At 44.5% G+C, this 18,606-nt stretch overlaps 2 protein-coding genes across 7 annotated transcripts in view; both read left to right on the top strand.

The window, feature by feature from the left end:
- Positions 1–3,969, top strand: part of ola1 (Obg-like ATPase 1) — a 51,535-nt gene extending 47,566 nt beyond the window's left edge. For all 3 annotated transcript variants that reach the window (XM_023805932.2, XM_023805933.1, XM_023805934.2), the window contains exons 10-11: positions 321–443; positions 3,449–3,969. In XM_023805932.2, coding sequence (XP_023661700.1) covers positions 321–443; positions 3,449–3,550 — 225 coding nt within the window. In that variant the 3' untranslated portion in view covers positions 3,551–3,969. The remainder of the gene's footprint in view (positions 1–320; positions 444–3,448) is intronic.
- Positions 3,970–11,431: 7,462 nt separating this feature from the next.
- On the top strand, positions 11,432–18,036 carry LOC111840812 (transcription factor Sp3). Of its 4 annotated transcripts, none has more exons than XM_023806081.1 (7): positions 11,432–11,602; positions 11,906–12,003; positions 12,196–12,291; positions 12,851–14,141; positions 14,940–15,129; positions 15,596–15,792; positions 16,098–18,036. In XM_023806081.1, exons 1-7 carry the CDS (start codon positions 11,596–11,598, stop codon positions 16,394–16,396), a joined length of 2,178 nt encoding a protein of 725 aa, XP_023661849.1. In that variant the 5' UTR covers positions 11,432–11,595; the 3' UTR covers positions 16,397–18,036. The 4 variants fall into 4 exon arrangements, with proteins under 4 accessions (XP_023661849.1, XP_023661850.1, XP_023661851.1 ...); XM_023806082.1 differs by having other exon boundaries at positions 11,432–11,641; XM_023806083.1 differs by lacking the exon at positions 12,196–12,291.
- The last annotated feature ends 570 nt before the right edge of the window (positions 18,037–18,606 follow it).

The raw sequence follows: 18,606 nt of genomic DNA, 5'->3' as shown, positions 1-18,606 counted from the left end.
TCCCGTCGCTGTTAGTGTAGCAGTTCCGCCGGTGCACATGTGGCACAGTCTGTGCTCCTTGCATGTCCTTGCACTGCGGGCTCAGTGCTTTTGGGGTTTGGAGCAGGTGTCCAGCGTGCAGCTCAGGTGGGAGATGGATACCAGCAGGGGGTGGTGGTCAGAGATTTCCTGGGGGAGCACTGAGAGCAGCACCGCCCTCAGGGATGGGCTGGTACAGGAGTGCCGTGCCCCCCACCACCCACTCATGCTGACTGTGCTGCTATGTATCCTCCCCCCCCCCCAACAGCAATTCATTTTCCTTGTGCCCCCCTCCCTGACAGAAAGGCACCAAGGCGCCGCAGGCCGCCGGAAAGATCCACACTGACTTTGAGAAGGGCTTCATCATGGCCGAGGTGATGAAGTTCCAGGATTTTAAAGAAGAGGGTAGCGAGGGTGCTGTCAAGGTGAGGGGCGTCTGGGTGGAGGTGCACGTGCGCACACACACGCACACACACACACACACGTTTGTATTCATATCTTTGTGGGACCATCCATTCATTTCTATGGGCAAAACCCTAATCGCAGCTATAACAACCTTAACCCCTACCCAGCCCTAACCTTAACCATAAGTAACCAAACAAATTGCAAACCATTTAGCATTATTAGTTTTTTGATTGGTGTTTCCCCTTGTGGAGACCGAAAAAATCACCATAACAGATTTTTATCACATTTGGTCCCCGCAATGTAATATTTACGTAACCCACACTCATGCGCAGAAACGCACCATGATTTCACTGGTGTATCTCTGCTCTCTGGAGGTTACTAAAAGTCAGCCGGCGTGCGTCTTTACCGCACTGTTTGGGTAATGTCGTGATTTGGCCCGTCTGTAATTCCCACGGAGACCCTCAGGCTAGAACAACATTCCCCAGTCCAGCATGTCACACGAGGGATTACGGCTGTTCCTTCCCTCGGCGTGATGGGACTTGGCTGAAGTAATGGCTTCGCCTCCGTATCCTGCTGCCCCGGAGAAACGAAAGCATCAATGTGTCAGCGGCTCTTGTCGGAAGTCGCTCGGATGAGTTATCGCCAAGCCCGCCTGCGCCGCTGCTCCTGAAGCGACTGACGAGTGACGGCGACTGACAGGCGTCCGTTTGCGAGGGAGGCCCACGCTGACACAATCATTATCTTGGCTGTTTTGATAATTAGGTGTCAGACATGATCAAACATGACAGGAGCGGCGTGTACGTCTGACTGCAGTCAGAAGGGTCAGGCCTCGCTAGCATAAATACATCAATCTGCTCAGAGACAGTGGGAGCTGCAGCAGAAGCGGTGTGTTTGCAGCTTCTCCAGACACTGCGGTTCCTGTCCTGTGTAATAAGCAGGCTTTTTCCTCCTCTCCCCCGTCGGTACAGGCAGATTAAATGATCACTTGCACAGATCAGTACAAAGCAGAGATCACAGGCGAGCTCGAACCTCATAAATTACTGTCAAGCGGCAAAGGCAGACAATGCCTTTTGTGTGGGATATTAGTGTGTAATTGAGGCCGGTCCTTTAACCCTGATTAGAGTCGGGTGAGGAAAGAGACACGCAGGGAGGAACATGCAGGCTTGTGCTAATGTCACTGAGGGGACTCTGAGGGCACCTCTTCACCCCCTGGCAGCGAGCCGCTCCACCAACGCACACTGTACTCTCCACTTCCCGTAAATATTATGTCAGTCCTCCTCGCCGCGTTCACACTGCCATTAGGGTGGACTCTTGTTATGCAGCCCTTATATTTATACCTGTTTCATGCTATATTTCAACAAGAAATTGGACTAGATTCTTAATTAATCTCCCCTGTTCCAGCTGCTTTTGTACTTCAGTATTTAAATATATTATGCATATATTAAACATATATGCAGCCATTTGGCTACCTGGTACTGTAGGTCCCCTTTTGGCCTCAGGACCACTTCAGGGGTTGATGAGATGTTCATTCAGAGTTGGCCTTTTTGCACACCACTGTGGCACTGAGCTGTTATATATGAACTTGTGGCCTTCCTGTTAGCTTTAATGAGTCTGGTCATTCTCCTCTGACTTCCCTCATTAGCAAGGTGTTTTTGTCCCCCAGGAATGCCACGGGCTGCATGATTTTCGTAAAGTCTGCGTACTGTTGGGCATAGACATCATAGGAGGATGACTATTTCTGATGCAGGCAGTGACTGAACCTCATGACCCTGTGTGCTGCATGTATTCAGCTGCAGCCTCACGATTCGTTATTTGCGTTAATGAGCAGATGTGCCGAATATTGTAGCTACCGAGTATAATGTAAACATTGTAAACATGCTTGTCGGTTTTTTCTGAAAGGTGTTCTGCAGACATGTGTAGAACGTAGATTAAACTGGCATAAGCTAGTTTATTTTACCAGGAAGAGTTTGTGTTAATTGTCAATAGCTTAATAAAATTGTCACTGAGACTCTTGATGAAAAAGAGAAGTGGAGTAGTACGGGTTCAAGTGAAGGGAGGGACACTCGTTGAATGCTTGACGACAGTGTAGATGCGTAATGTCAGGTCACTTTGCTTGTATTGTAAGAAACGTAGACACGTCGTGTTTCTAGTCGAAATAATAAAACTGCCCTGCAGTGTTAAATGTTTCAGAACACAGTTATTTAAATATACAGTTGTGATGGTCAGCATGACGATGACCAGAACAGAATTACTTAAGGTTCTATACTTGCCCAGTATAGACACTCCAAAATGAAATGCGTCGCTTGGACAGCAGTAAGCAGATGCCTTCCCACGGGCTCGTCCTGATGGCCTGGATCTCAGCATCCCCACGAGGTCGGGATCTTGCTGCACGCCGGTGAATTTGTCCCCGGGTGCAAAGCCACAGTGGAGGCTGCTCTGTCAGAACGTCACTGGGCAGGAAGCTGTAGCAGGGATGGACCAGCATGCCGGGAGTATTACGTTATTAGTAATCATATCTGCACGGCGCCAGCAGATGGTTGCTTTCAAGTGCAAATGAACCGCTTCGACGTGTCTGGTTTTATACATACTCAGGAATTACAAAAGGCCATTGATTTTTTTTTCTTTCTCTTCTTCCTCTCCCTCTTCTCCAAACGCGTTTTCTGGTGGCATTGAGTCTGGATTAACCGGTCTCCTGGGCCCCTAAAAGGAACATTGATTCCTTTAATTAATTGTACACTGCAGAAGCAGAATGCATAACCAATCCATATTAGCACTTCAAGTCAATTATTTTGAGTTTGACTGGAGGAGGGTGCTAGCGCAGGCTTATAGAAAAGTCATGGAAACAGTTTTTTTTTTTTTGTGAAATAGTGACATAAAATACATGTTTTTATAAACAGTTCACTCATGTTTATGAATATAAATAGGAGGAGGCTCGGGAAAATGGCAAAATGGATCCATGAATAAAACATACTTTTAAAATGTGTTTTTTGTGTGTTGTTATTTTAAATGAAATGTCTCCCCACAGTCTGCTGGAAAATACAGACAACAAGGCAGAAACTACGTCGTGGAGGACGGCGACATCATCTTTTTCAAATTCAATACTCCAAACCAGCCCAAGAAGAAGTGATTTGGGTGGGGGGACCCCACGCACCCACCTGGATGAACTGCTCACTGAGGAGAACGGGGTCCTTTGTTTTAAACTGAATGAAACCAGGAGGTTTGATTGGGACCTGTGAGCTGCCCTGATTCCTGTCCATTGGGGTGGAAAATATAGGGCCACTCCCCTCCCAACCACCACCACCTTCCAAAAAAGTCCACTAAACATGTGACAGCTTTGCTATTTAAGATTAGGATCCCCCACTCAGAAAGGGGGCTTTTGAAGAAACGTATCACTCTCCAGATACTTCATTAATCTCCGTCACAGGTGCCAGGGCTGACATGCCAGACAGCCAGGACAATGTGGCCTGCTCCTCTCACAATCTACAGATAATGCATGTTTTACAGTAGCCCAGATGTCTACACTCAATAAAACATTTGACAAAACCAGCTTGCGTGTGCTTGTACGTCTGTATTGACTGGTACCCGGCAGGCAGGGGGCGATATGGGGACCTGCTGGGCACTGATTACAGAATTAAAAGGCGGGATGACAGTGAGGAGACAGCTTTAATTGTATCTTTTGAGATATTCCTTTATTGAAACAAGAAGGGGGGCTGCTAACGATTACATGCAGCGTTGTGTGGGAGGGGGTCCTTGGTTTTTGGTTATCGGGGTAAGACGCTTTTCAAATGAACTTTCCTCCAGAGTTATGAACTCTGCCGCGGCTGTGTCACTGTCACCAGGCTGAGAAAGGGGGACCCTGAGCACTGATACAGGTCCCGTTTTATTTTCGTGTGGTCACGTGTTTAGTGAATCTAAGGCATTTTACGTTTTGCCCTAAATCTTATTATGTACCAAAAATAAAAGCTAAACATCTCTGTGGATTGATTATACTCAGCCGGTAATCAATCCATTCCAGTGTCTGTAGAGAATGGTTAAGCATTGGAACTAGAAGACATTGCATTTTATTAATTGTGAGTGGAATCATTTAGATATTTCGAGATGTTGGAAGAAATGCTACTTTATCCCACAGTTTAGCTTCTGTGCTGTATTAATGGTAATCTGTGATGAATTCACCGCAATTGGACCGAGCTGACAGACACCACTGCTGGAGGCTTGATGCCCTGGTGGAGGAATGAGCGGCTGTGGAGCAAATCAGCCGCATTCTGGTAGATTCCTACCATGTAAACATCGCAGTGTGCCTGGGGAGTACAACAGCCTGTTGACAGTACAAAAAGTTAACAGGAGATGTCCCTGCGCAATACTGGAGGTATCGCAAAATGATGCATGTAAAGTTTCTTCTTCTCCAGAGCGTTTGATGATTGGCATCACTGTCCTTGTGGTTTAGAAGAGAGAGACAGACTGACAGACAAGGTCAGTGATTAAAAGGAAAGCTGAAAATGCGAAAATTAATTTGCAGTTCAGTTTAAGGTAACACTGGGAAAACTTGTCTTTTTGCTTAAGGGATCAAGGACTTGAGAGACCAAACGGACTTGAGACCAAACGAACTGATGCGGAGATGTATCAAATTAAGCACTCTGGGATGTCAGGGAGTCCGGGATTCAAGTTCAGATGTCTGTGCTTCTAATTAACAAGTGGAAGTTGGCAGTAACTGCACACACATGCACACACAAATACATGGTCTAGTATCCCAGGTACTGATATGTATAAATAAAATTGCCAGTTGGTTAGTTATTTAGTGGCCATCAATGTAGAAACCATAGGAAATATATAAAATATAATATATAAATATAAAAATAAGGAATAAAGGGTACTGAATAAAGTATAAATATTGCACGAGATTATAACCACTTACTGTTTTGAAAGGTGGTAGTTAGATGGCTTGTTGCTAAGTTTAAGGAAGATTAATCCAGCTAAGAATACCAAGGCTATTTTGTGGATGTGGATCTAGCCTTAAGCATGTGGTCTCCCCAGTTTGGGAGTTCTCCAGGGCCTGTATGCTGTGATGGTTTTGAAGATAGACTGTGGCAGAAGTGTTGGCCAGTAATGACTCCCCCCTCCCGGGCCGCGATTGCAGCCCCACGACCGCAGGATCACTCTGTTTACTGTGGTTTGGCCCAACTCTTCCCTTTTCAGTACAGTGAGAGAAAACTTGAACAAACAGCAATAAAGTTATTTAGAATTATGCAGATGAAACCTGTATACAAAACAACATAAAAATTCCTTTGGTCTTCATTCATTTCATTGTGACACAGTTTGAGGTTAACAACCAATAGGCTGGATGCAAGAGTGACAAAGTCTTACAGATTTAACTCTTGTCTAATTAAACATTGCCTGTTAGGTCTCATACATTCTTATCTGACATTCTTCAGGTGCAAGAACATATATGTGTTTAAATACTGGACAGATGTTACAAAAAAGCACCAAAATGTCCTAATCAGATCGATGCCCTAAGCCAGGGGTGGGCCGGTATGTACGCAGGGTTTTGGCATAACCTTTAGTTCAGTTGTTCAAACCCAGGTGTGAGGACTCTTCAGCCAATCAGTCCTCTGATTAGTAATCTAATTAGGGAGTTGCAGTGAAAACCCGCATACACAGCGGCCCTTTCTGGATAAGGTTGCCCACTCCTGTCCTTAGCAGATTTCTGGATATTCAGCAGATGTAATGACAATGGTTACACATTTTTATGGAAATGTATTGATGTATTTTGTTTTATTTCCACTGAGAATTATTTAGCTAGTGATGTCATTTAATGTTGTTTGTACAACTGGTTGCGAGTCTGACTCTTTGAGCCAGAATGGCATTCCGTCAGTGTCATCAATCAATTGGTGCCAGTCCACCCTAGAGGAAAACCACTATGACAGGGCACCACTGGCAAAGAGAATCCAGTCCGCCCCCATCAATGGGAAAGTATGAACACATGAAGAACCAAAGTATGGTATTATAAATCACACCATCTGAATAATAACTCGTACTTTGAAAAAGTCGTCTTATTGAACATCAAGGAAATACATAAATAACTAACAAAACAAGTGAAAATAATATTTGCTCATCTCTGTTTTTCCTGCTTTAAATAACCTTTACAACATGAAAATAGTGGTGGATTACAGATACTGCAGCAGTGAGGGAAGTTGTGTCTGTTATCGACGCCAGTGTACTGGCCTTTACCTTAATGCTTAATCTTCACATCGTCTGAATTTTGTGACTGAAACCGCACTGGAGCTCCTGGAGGCACCATCTGTGCCCTTGCAGCAGAAAACCTGTAGCTGATATGCGTCGTGTTTCACTTTCTGGCGGAAAGTGTGGATTTTACGACAAGTAGCACAAACAGAAGTTTATATGGTGATATACTAGTTTTACCCAGAGGTTGAATAAACATATAGAGTCATTTTTAAATTTATTTTGGTTAAATCGTCCTATGTGTTGGTGACTGGTCTGAGGCTGTTGACATTTCCTCTGGATTTCTGCTATAGATTAATCGTTTTGCTGCAAATTACATCCAGAAATGTTAATATGCAAAATGTTCACGTTGCATTACTTGCATGTCAGTTGTACGTTTTTTTTTTCTGAAGGATGACACAAACCTCTGAAGACTACCTTACAATGTCATACAGAGTTATATATGTGAAAATGTTTTTCTTTTATGCTCACAGATAATGTGTAATGGTTACTGACACCGTTCAATGCAGTACGGCCCTGGTCTGTTATCCTTTTCCAGTGCTATAAATGACCCACGAGGGGGCAGTGTTTTGCGAAATCTATAAAAAATGTTTGCCCGTCGTATTTTATGCAACACGTTTATAATTCTCTTGATTATTCATTAACATTAATAACAGTGTATAATTGTCAATAGTCGGCATTGCAAAAATGACAATCCTTGTGCTATGGGATGCAGTGAACACAGCTGCTGGAAGAGTGCTCACATTGAATCAAAATACAAGTTTAGATAAATATGAAAAATGGATTTGAAATACTTACCAAATTTTAAATCAGCTCCTCATCATGCTGCTCACAGTTGTTTTAATTGTGGAATAAAAACGAGCTATTTTGAAAACAATGTCAGACTCCAACTGTTATTGTTTATCAAAATAATTATGTGTCCGCTTGACTTCCTAAGTGACAATGGAGAGTCTGGAATGTGCTAGAACAATGACAGCTGAAATCAATTAGGACACTGTGGGACAATCAGATGACCCTCTGTTTTAAAAAATTAAGGAAATGCATGCCTGGTTCTCAGACCTGAACTAGGTTTGCAATAATCTCACTGATTTTCTAGTGGTTGGACTGAACTATGTTTAGGAAGCCAATCATTATTCACTGTGGTTAAAATGAGACAACTTCAGTTAAAGGCTTTGATTTTAGATTCAACCCCCTGCTGAAGTGAATCTTATTTGCACTGTCTAATGTTTTTGCTTGGCATTCATATAGCAAACCATAAGAAATGTAAACCCTGACTTCCTGTTGAGAATAAACACGAGATCCTAGTTCATTAAGATCCCAAGTAAGGCAGTGTTTCATGTTTCAGGTCATTTTTCAAAATTTGAAAATCATTTTTTGCTGTTGAGAAGATCGGCAGTTCAGGGTGTAACACTGTGGCCTTGTGTCTCCAGCATGGCCGCGGCCTATGCTAACTGGCACTGCCCTGTGTGTGGAGCTTGCATGTTCTCCCCACTTTCTCATAGATTTCCTCCAGATACTCTTCTCCTGTGGTTCTGTCTCAGAGTACCCCATGATGACCTGGCTTCCAGTCAAGGTGCCATGTGCCTCCTGGAATAGTTTCTGGCTCACTAACAAACCTGCACTGGATGAGCAGTCACAGAAAACGAATGGATGGGCTTCTTCTCTTATCTGTGTGACCCTGCAGCATTTGCTTGCCCGTCACTGAGAAATGTAAGTGCAGGTGGTGTGTGTGAGTTTGAGATGGGACACAAATGTGCATCTTCAATTACAAATAGCATCGGTGGCTATGCTGGACGGATGTTCCTCTGTAAGGGTTTATTGATTTAATTGATTTAGGTTGCACAGAGAATTGTGTTAAAGTGTAAAACTTTCTGGTTTCATTTCATCTGACCAAGATTAGCAATGTGCCTTTTACATAGAACCAAATTCACTGCAAGTGACTCATCAGATTTTTTTCCCCCAACCTTTTTTACAATGCAAGCTACAAAATATGCTGAGTGGTAATGGTTTATTTTGCTGAAGGGGGGATCTCCTCAGCTGATTTTGCCAGTCAGGGGGATTCCCCCTCAGTAGATTTAGCCTATCTGGAGGGGAGGGGAGGGGGGGGTCCCTTTCAGTATATTCTGCTGTTTGGGGGGCAGGCGTGAAGGTGTCATGATTGACTACGAATGACTTAAAGATCGACTGGTTGGTGATAAATGATATGTATGATCTTTTATGGTACTAAGATACTGACTGTTAACTTGGCCTAGCATGCATTTACATCAGTGTAATCTACATTAGGCGGAAAGACAAGTTTTTTTAAGCCAAGTCATATGGTTTTACTGCTTTACTTGCAACAGTACACCAAATCTTGCAATATTATCATAGTGGTGTTTTTTTGGTAATAGCAAGGTGTGTATAAGTACAAAGGGGTGTGTTTATTATTAACCTACTGCAAGGCTCTTATATTCTCCACTTTGCCTAACTAATAAAGAAGCCTTGCAAAGCTGTTAAATACTCCAGCTGTTCTCCCATCATTAACGCGGCTAATGTGTTGTGTAAATATACAAAATGTCATAAAAGACACGGATGCTGGGCATTGTATGGTCTATTAGTGCAAAAGACTGCAAAATATAATCCTTGGATATTTTATTAAATGAATCTGTCTAGACCAGATCCCGGCCAGATATTTTGCAGCAAACACTTCTGTACTGTTGTCTATAAAGGGTCTTTCAGAATAAATATTTATGATGATGAGACAACAATTATGAAATGGTTTGCAACAATACGTTTTGTATTACCCAAGACACATTTCTTATAGAGTGCCGAATATCTGAAACTAAAGCAGAGTAAAGTGTCGAGTGTTCCTGGAGGCTTCCTGGGTCTAACTAATGAAATTCCACCTCTCTGTAGGGCATGGTCACCAGAACTATGTGAAGTAATTGCTGTAATTAAGCAATTGACAAATTGGGTGATGAAAAAATAGATATCTTCATCATTTCAGGACCAGGTTAAAAGAACTTTCTTTGGTTACCGGGTGTTTAAATTTCATTATTAGAACTTAATTGCTGAAAATATTGATTAGTGGTTAAATTTAGAAATTTTGTCAAATTTGTAAGCAGTTTTTGTAAAATGTTTTGTTAATTTGTATATATACTACATTTATAACCTATAGAGTCTTTCAATATTTAATTTCAAGAGTCTGAACAATTACATGACCACTGACTAATACAATTATAAGTAAAGTAAAACAATTAAAAGCACAAAGAAAAGCACTTTTGTATAAAATTTTTGTGAAATTATAGATATAACGAAAAGAAAAACCTCACAATTCTACTCCCGCAATTAGCTCTCTGCTCTATCATCTCCAATTGCTGTTGAAAATGCTGGATTATTGGTCAACCACTATTGCTACCACATAAAAGACAGAAATTATATATTTTTTAAACTCTGAAGCTTTTAACAGGGTGACTGCAGATATGTTGCTTTCTGGCTTGCCGTGAGCGAGCGAGAGAGACCGTCACGTTGCTCTCTAAAGGCCATGTTTCTGCCGGCCTGTGTTTACCTGACACTTGGATTGACAGCAGAGCAATTGAAAATATCCACCATTCACCAGCATGAACCCCTCAGTGCAAGAAAAGTGCTTTTTATAGTCTGGCTGTAATGGGCCAAGTTTGAATTGCAGGTTGGGGGAAAATGACCCTGCTCTGTGCCCACTTGGAGGGCAGCTGACATACTGACAATGATGCACAGCAGTGCTTGAAGGTCTTGCGTGGTGGAGTGAAAGTGAAACAGAATGGATCCTGCGCTGATATTTATCAGGGGATGTCCTAAATCATTTGTGTGCAGGCTCTTAGACATGACATGAATGTCATTGTCTGAAAAGTGCATGATGTTATACCAAATGTTCCACTATTTGGGATGCATTTTATTGAATTTCATCTGTGTTCCAATTTCTGAGGCATGACAGTCATGTATTTTTCAATTTGATAAGGTGTAATGACTAACTCATAATGACTATGGTTCTAAGTAGTGCTTGTAAAGAAATAATACGTTCAAATACAACTAAGATAGATATGTAATAATGCAAAAATCAATTTTAAATATACCGATAAAATTTAGTCTACATTGGAAATTATATTTTTACATTTTTATTACTGTTTTCTGCTCAACAGAATGAACCTTATACATTACAAACTACCTTTGGGAAAATGCCATATTTAATAAGTCCATCGTTTGACCCATATTTTAATTCTCGAGTATGCAATGTTTCTGAATGATAGAGGTGTTTAAAATGACATAAAAAGCATTTTAAGTGTCACACATCTGTTCCACTGAAGCAGACATTTGCTGTAGCTGTCAACAGCGCGGGATTTCTGATCTCGGAGGTGAGCAGCTATCAGTGGTCTTATTGCCATTTAAACGATTAGGTAACTCGGTCCAATTTGGTGTGCCGGCAATATTTCTATGTTGATTTGCTTTTACTAATTATTGTAACTGTTTTATTCTACATAACTGACATTCACAGTGCATTAAGGGAAAATCCGTCTAACTATAACATAGTAACGTTAATGGCCGAATTGCTTTCACAACCAACGTTACTTCCTGGCATTTGCTCGAGTTCCACTAGAAATTCCCTGTTATTTTGTATCTAGTTCTGTTTAACAGGAAGCAGTATGACGACAAGTTTGACGGACATGACATCTGGCGAATGGTACCCCAGCGACGCGAAGCAAGAAGCCAATCGCTTTGAAGAAGAACGGCGGGACTTCCGGCGCGTGACGTGAAATTTTACAGTCAAGGCTGGAAGCCCCACCTTTTGTGTTTCCCGCACCGTCAATCAAAATAGAAAAAAATCGACTCGAATCACCGATCGCCGCCCGCCTTTGATTAAAATGATCATGTTTGGCGTTTAAATAAACCGAAAATCATCCGATTTAAATCATTCGCGTTATGACTGGTACGTAACATTTAAGCTGATTCAAGCATGCCAACACCGGTGAGTTTATGCAAGCCCTCAGCTTGCAATGTCTTAAGCTAATCTTTTCAGCAGCTCAGCCAAGAGTGAGCTGGCTACGATTTAAACACAAGGCAAATCTTTAATTGTTATCGAAATAATTACAAAGCGTTAACAGGAGGCAGTATACGAGTTACGAGCCCTGTGTTGTAATTTGTCGTCTGTTTAGTGTGGTTTTTACCGTGCTGTAATTAAACTTAAGCGGTTTGTTTTGCTCCGTTTCCCTCTCGCTGCGCCTTTCTGTAGCCCCTGAACAGCCAGTGAAACAGGAGGAAATGGCTGCCTTAGACGTGGACAGCAGTCAGAGCGACTACATGCAGCACGCCAGCGCTGGAGGCGATCAGGTATTTTTTATTTTTCCAAAGAGCTTCCCCCTCGGTCGCTCCTTCTGCCAGCTTTGTCGTGAGACGCATGGGGGTTTTTGTGAAGTTCACACGTTTTAAATTTTGATGTTCCAAAAAAAGTGGCACTTCCTGTGTAGCTGCGGACTAACGGCCACCCACTTTCTCCTTTTTAAACCCGCCCATTGTGGGTAGGACGCTCAGCCGTCACCGCTCGCGCTGCTGGCAGCTACCTGTAGCAGGATCGGCTCGCCATCGCCGGGGGAGGATAACGGTGCCGCCGATGGCGCGGTAAGTCTGCCGGTCCCGGGGCTTTGCCGGGCCGTGTGCCTCAACGGCGGAGCGGCGCAGCGGTGTCGGCAGAGCGGAGGGGCGGCTCGGCCTTCCTGCCCCTGCGAACTTTCTTTTTCTGTGACCATAACGAAGCCTCCAGCCTCTGGGCTTTGGCCGTGAAGGGTTTAGTGAACCCACAAAAGTCCGGAAGCGTATTGGAAATAAAATCCTTTTGGTCATTTCTTTTTTTCCCCCCCCAGTCAAATTTTTTCACAAAATATCAAAAACGTGTGAACTGTTAAGGGCCCTTTCGTTTAATCATGTGTGGTACAAAGTGCTTTTAAGAATTAGTCTTGTCAAAAGATCATTCAGGTGAGACCTCTACTCAACTCAACTCTATATGCAGTTGAGTTAAGTAGTGAACCAGATTGAGCTAACGGTGACAGAAATTGACTTTATGGTCAAGATGGACAGAACTATGATGCACTGTCCTCCTGGGTTCTCATATGGTTTTCCTAACGTGGCTGTGTATATTGCGGCTGTCACAAATGTAATATTTATCTGCTTCTTCTTTTAGACCACAGACCTCTCATCTATACACTTAACAGGGACATCTGAGAGATGGGAGGTTTTGACTCCATCAGCATCTATAAAGGAGGAGCCGGGCATAGTGCGTATTCCCAGCGCGGGGATAGTAACGTCAAACGGACAATACGTTCTTCCTCTCCAGAATATGCAGAGCCAGCCGATTTTCGTGACCTCTGCGACGGACACGTCCACCAATGCAGTGCCTAACATTCAGTACCAGGTGATCCCGCAGATCCAGACCGGAGATGGACAGCTGGGCTTCGCTGCCTCTGCAGTGGAGGGTGGCTCCCTAAGCCAGGATGCCACGGGGCAGATTCAGATCATGCACAATGCGGGTCAGAGTATAAGTGCCACCGGGACCTCTTCCTCTGACATCCTTACCAACAGCCAGAACCTCGTATCACAGACTGGGCATATCCAGCAGATTCAGGGCGTTTCCATTACTGGGTCATACAATAGTCAGGGTCAGGTTGTCACTAGTGTGCCTGTCGGCTTGCCAGGGAATATTACCTTTGTTCCAATAAATAGCGTGGACTTAGATTCGCTGGGACTCTCTGGAGCTCAGACAATAGCGACGGGGGTCACTCCGGACGGGCAGCTGATCATGGCCGGCCAGGCCGTGGAGAACTCCAATAGCTTGGAGAAGTCTGGAGACGGGATCCCTCAGACACTCTCCATAAGCGAGTCGAACTCTAACCAAGAGATTTACGTGCCAACGACAACCTCGTCACAGCTCCCGGAGACGATAGATGGCACGGGGGTTCTGACTACGGTCACGGCTGTCTCCGGCGCCCAGACTGGAGACTCTGCTCTCCAGGAGAGCTACATCAACCAGAACCAGGTGCAGAACATTCAGGTATCGTCGGCGCATCCTGTCATCCAGCTGCAGCCGGTGCCCGTGAGTGCGGGCGACGCCCAGGTGGTGCAGGGCCTCACCCAGCCCCAGGTCCAGGTCGCGGGGCAGAACCTGCAGCTCATCAACCCCGGGACATTCCTGATCCAGGCACAGACGGTCACGCCCTCAGGGCAGATCCAATGGCAGACTTTCCAAGTGCAGGGCGTCCAGAACCTGCAGAACCTCCAGCTTCCCAGCACTGGGGCGCAGCAGATCACGCTGGCCCCCGTTCAGACACTCTCGCTGGGCCAGGGGGGCACGCTGAGCTCCAGCCCCGTCAGCATTAGCACTGGGCAGATCCCCAACCTGCAGACTGTGACCGTCAACTCGGTGTCCCAGCCCGGCATGCCATTCCTGTCGTCCGAGGACACGGACAGCCCCGCAGGTATGGCCTCGCCGGCAGCCCCAGGACCCCTTTTATTGATGACACGCACATCTGTATGTGCCATTTGCTGGAGGAAGGGAAGATTGCACTCCAGTTGAATTGGAGCCTTTACAGCACTGTTGTGCTAGGTTCCCTGAAAGGATCATTCAGGCCTACTTTGTGAAATTAGCCTTAATACATAACACATGCACTTTTTCCCCCCATATATTTTTCTTGGGTTTTTCCACCCTTCTCCCTTGTGAAATACAGATAAATTCTTGGCGTGGGCAAGGGGTGTGACTTTAAGGGAGCCTGCGTTGAAATATCTGGATCGTTTTGGCTTGTTGCTCAACTCCCTGAGTATTTTAGATGGCGTGTGGAGCCGAAAGGCACTGGGGAAGCCAGAGATGTGGGCGGATGTTAAATTTTCCTGCCTTCATAATGAGAGTTGAGTAGTTAATGCCAGGCTGTCAATTAAAACTTTGTAAAATGTGCTTTTTATGGGTAGGGAAATGACCTTGGGTTATCTTTTCTAATGTAGACTCTTTTTAATGTGGAAATGATGACCAGCAGTGTTTTATGGAAGCTCGTAGCTACGTATGACTTGCATGAATGTGGTTTCTGAGCCCTGATATTTAAAATGTAGGCATCTGAGCTGGGCGTTGCGTTATGAGCAGTGCTGCTTTATGTTGATGGTTATAAGCTGCCTCGTATCGCCAGCAGAAGAGCCTGTGTGATGCAGAGGAGACTAGCAGCTGACCGCTGTTTGTCGAAGCCACCTCACAGTGCCCACCCACTGCTCCTCTTATTGTCTGACAGATATACAGATCAAGGAGGAGCCCGACTCTGAGGAGTGGCCACTGGGCACGGACTCCACGCTGAACCCCAGTGACCTGTCGCACCTGCGCGTGCGTCTGGTGGACGAGGACGGCGAACTGCACGGACAGGAGGGCAAGAGGCTGCGGCGCGTGGCCTGTACCTGCCCCAACTGCAAGGAGGCTGGCGGCCGGTGAGTGTCGTGGGGGGGGGGGGGGTGTTGCAAAGATCACATTTGGGGACCAAAACGTCCCCAAAGTGTGTGAGATCCTGAAACTTCCTTACTGTTGGGGACATTTTTCAGGTCCCCATTTGGATAACCTCAATTTTACATCTCTGTAAGATAAACGTTCCCGTTGCAGTGAGTGATGGCATTTATCAAATTACCCTGATCAATGTTGCTGCATTCATTAGGGGTTAAATACTAGTACTAATACATGCATACATGTTACTCAGCAGTGGCTCACTGGATAGCGCTGTGGCTGGGGTTAAGGGTTTGAATCTCACTGGGTGTACAGCAGTGGGCTGGCATCTTGGTCTGTTTGTCCCCTGCCTTGTGCCCTGGCCTCCCTGTAGCTCTGTACTGGAAACACAGCCCCATGGAGAGGGTGTCCTTGCTTCCCCCACTAGCCATTCACGGCTCTGTATCCGCACCCCAGGGGCTCCAACACGGGCAAGAAGAAGCAGCACGTGTGCCACATCCCCGGCTGTGGGAAGGTGTACGGGAAGACGTCTCACCTGCGTGCCCACCTGCGCTGGCACTCGGGGGAGCGGCCGTTCGTCTGCACCTGGATGTTCTGTGGCAAGCGGTTCACTCGCAGCGATGAGCTGCAGAGGCACCGCAGGACGCACACGGGTGAGGGCCGTGGGGAGCTGGGCCTCCTGGGTGATATCTGGGCACAGTGTGTGGCTCAGAGGTTTAGGACTCCGTGCCTGTCATCAGAAGGTCATGGGTTCAAATCCCATAGTCCGCCATGTGATTTCACCCTCGGGCCTTAACCCCCAGTTGCTCCAGGGACGTTTGCTGTATAGTGCTTTGGATGAAAGCTAAATGAATGGGGTTTAGAGCAGGTATCAGATCCAGGAGTTTGGTAGAATTGTCCTCGTTTCTTACTGCATCTCTCCTCGTTAAATTAAGCTTCTCATTAATGCCTTGGACAGGGGAGAAGAAGTTTGTGTGTCCGGAGTGTTCCAAGCGCTTCATGCGCAGCGACCACCTGGCCAAGCACATCAAGACCCACCAGAACAAGAAGGGCGTGGCCGCCGGGGCAGAGGTGGCGGGAGTGTCCTCGGACGGCATCCTCACCGCGACGGGCGCCACCCTCATCCTCACCAACATCCAGCACGGCTCCGCCCAGGGCCTGGGCACGGTCAACGCCGCCAACGCTCAGGAGATCCTCTCCAACACGGAGATCCCTCTACAGCTGGTCACCGTCTCAGCCAGCGAGGTCATGGAGTGACGGCTGCCTGTCACTGGGACTCCCTAACCCCTCCCACCCCATTTTTAAAATAAATATATATAAATATATGAATATATATTTTAAAGAATTATCATTTGGTCTTTTTACAGATTGGGCAAAAAATAACAATACATGTGGTTCCAATATTCACACTGAAAATGCCTTATTTTGTATCATAGTCTGTAGTATAAATGGCGTTGCATGTATTATATTGTTTTTTAAGCTACTGTTCCATATGTAAAGCCTCTGAAGGAAACGTTTCCAAAAATGCAAAGGAGTGGTACAGGAAACTGGAGTCTCGTCAGCCGAATTTCTCCTGTGTGCCCTAAGAGGGGCTGTGCTCAAAAGATCTGCCTCAAGTTTGCGTTAATGACCCCTGATCTCCCCCAGTCTGGCCGTCTGTGTGTCTCTCTGGTTTTCCTGCTGTTCCTGAAGTGCATCCTTAAGCCCCTCTCTCCTGTCATTTTTGTTTATTTCCACCTTTAAGTATCAGCTTTTTAAAGACATCTTGTAGATGTTGACAATTAAATTGGATCTTTCCAAAAAAAAAAACATAAAGGATTTATTTCTAGTCATATGTTCTGTTGCAGCTTGAATAATTATCCAGATGGTAAATAACAATCATGTAAAGGTTTTTTTTTTTTTTTTTGGATATTTCATGTCTTCTGTCCTTCCTGTACCAGCTTGTATTACAGTACAAGTTACTTGTAAATCAAGTCTTTTGATCGAAAAACTATTTATAGTAGGCTGTACTTAGTAAATGGGTTTTGTTGTAATAATCGCCTTTTTAAAAATTACTTTTTAAATATGTAAGATTTTTTTTTTTTTTTGTAAAAATTTCGAAATGGATCACAATTAAAGTCCTTTATATGGAAAAAGCCATGTTAGGAAGGTTGATTTGCCAAACCAGACTCCTCTTGATGCGGAGCTGTCGGTGTGCCGTCTGCCCCACAGCCTGTCAGGTCCAGCTTTGGGTTGTACGACGGATACAGTGTGGTGATGGACCAAAAAAAACTTTTATGCAGTTTTCCTCTCTTCTGTGTCGTGTCACTACGTAATATGTCAGGGTCTTAAAGTTACAGCTTTTCTTTAAAATAAGCTCCCTTTTCCTGCCAAAGCCAGGTACGAGAATCTCATGTTACTCTAGAAACACCCTCAGCAAGCCAATGCAAGCTGCAGTCACTTGATGGCTCTTCTTTGTTCAAGTGGACACCTTTCTATGGGTGACTCACACTGTACTAACCAACTACAGCTAAATAACTTTCTACTTGTATAAATTTTTTTAAATGTTTGGCCAGGGATGTTTTAGGCTGTACAATTTCTTTGTTGTCAAATATGTATTTCCTTTTAAGTATGTACCTATATGATCTGTTTAATTTTTCTATATAGAAATGTTTCTGACATGCATTATGCAGATTGTATAATGTAAGATTGTAAGTAGGTTAAAAATGAATGAATGCTATACAATCTTGTTGCTGGAGTTAATTGCTCTAGTGACTGGAGTTTTTGGAAGAAAAGGATTTATAGCATTTTATGATATTATGACTCACAGGGCCCTGAGTCCCAGAATCTACTTTCATGTAATTGAAATATATTCTACCATAAGTGGTAATTAATAAAACACTATTTTGATATTTTGATTTTATAGTATTCGTTCCCAGCTTTGTCTGAAGACCTGTCTGTCTGTTGTCTTTTTAGCCCAGACTTGTGCTGTTTCTTTGTCATTATGTTTGTACTGTTCTGTTTTTTTTTTTTCCTGATGCTGTATTTTTGCAAGGGATTTCAGGGATATCTTTTCAATGTGGCAATTACATTTCGATTGTATATCACAGAAGCTCGCCTTGGGACGTTCTTTGGCCTCGGGAATAACACATTTGCTTTCTCTTTGGGGACTGTGTTGTGCTCTCTGTGGCTTCGATTGGCTCTGCCGTCCGGTGTGAATATCCTACTCAGTCCATTTGGCTGTAAGCATGCTCCCTCGTGACAGGTAGAGCTCCATTACAGCCAAGCTCCTGCCGCCCCCATCAATCACCTTAGTGAATGAGTACAGGTGGCGGCCGAAACAATGTGTTATGTCAGGCTGTATAGGGAGTTTTTGTTAATTTTCTTCCTTACCTGCTTTTCCCTCAAAACCGAGAATCATGTGGCATTGATACCCAAATAGGGGAATAATATGAACAGAGATGTACTGTATATACAGTTAATACATT

This window comes from Paramormyrops kingsleyae, chromosome 1 (genome assembly GCF_048594095.1).
Source record: "Paramormyrops kingsleyae isolate MSU_618 chromosome 1, PKINGS_0.4, whole genome shotgun sequence".
In the NCBI taxonomy this organism is placed as follows: domain Eukaryota; kingdom Metazoa; phylum Chordata; class Actinopteri; order Osteoglossiformes; family Mormyridae; genus Paramormyrops; species Paramormyrops kingsleyae.
Note: the sequence above shows the minus strand (reverse complement) of the source record. Positions and strands in the feature narration are given on the sequence as shown.

Coding starts and splice junctions, on each gene's coding strand:
- LOC111840812 (XM_023806081.1), top strand. Junction 12,292..12,850: donor ACGGTGCCGCCGATGGCGCG/GTAAGTCTGCCG, acceptor TTCTTCTTTTAG/ACCACAGACCTCTCATCTAT. Junction 15,130..15,595: donor TGCAAGGAGGCTGGCGGCCG/GTGAGTGTCGTG, acceptor TCCGCACCCCAG/GGGCTCCAACACGGGCAAGA.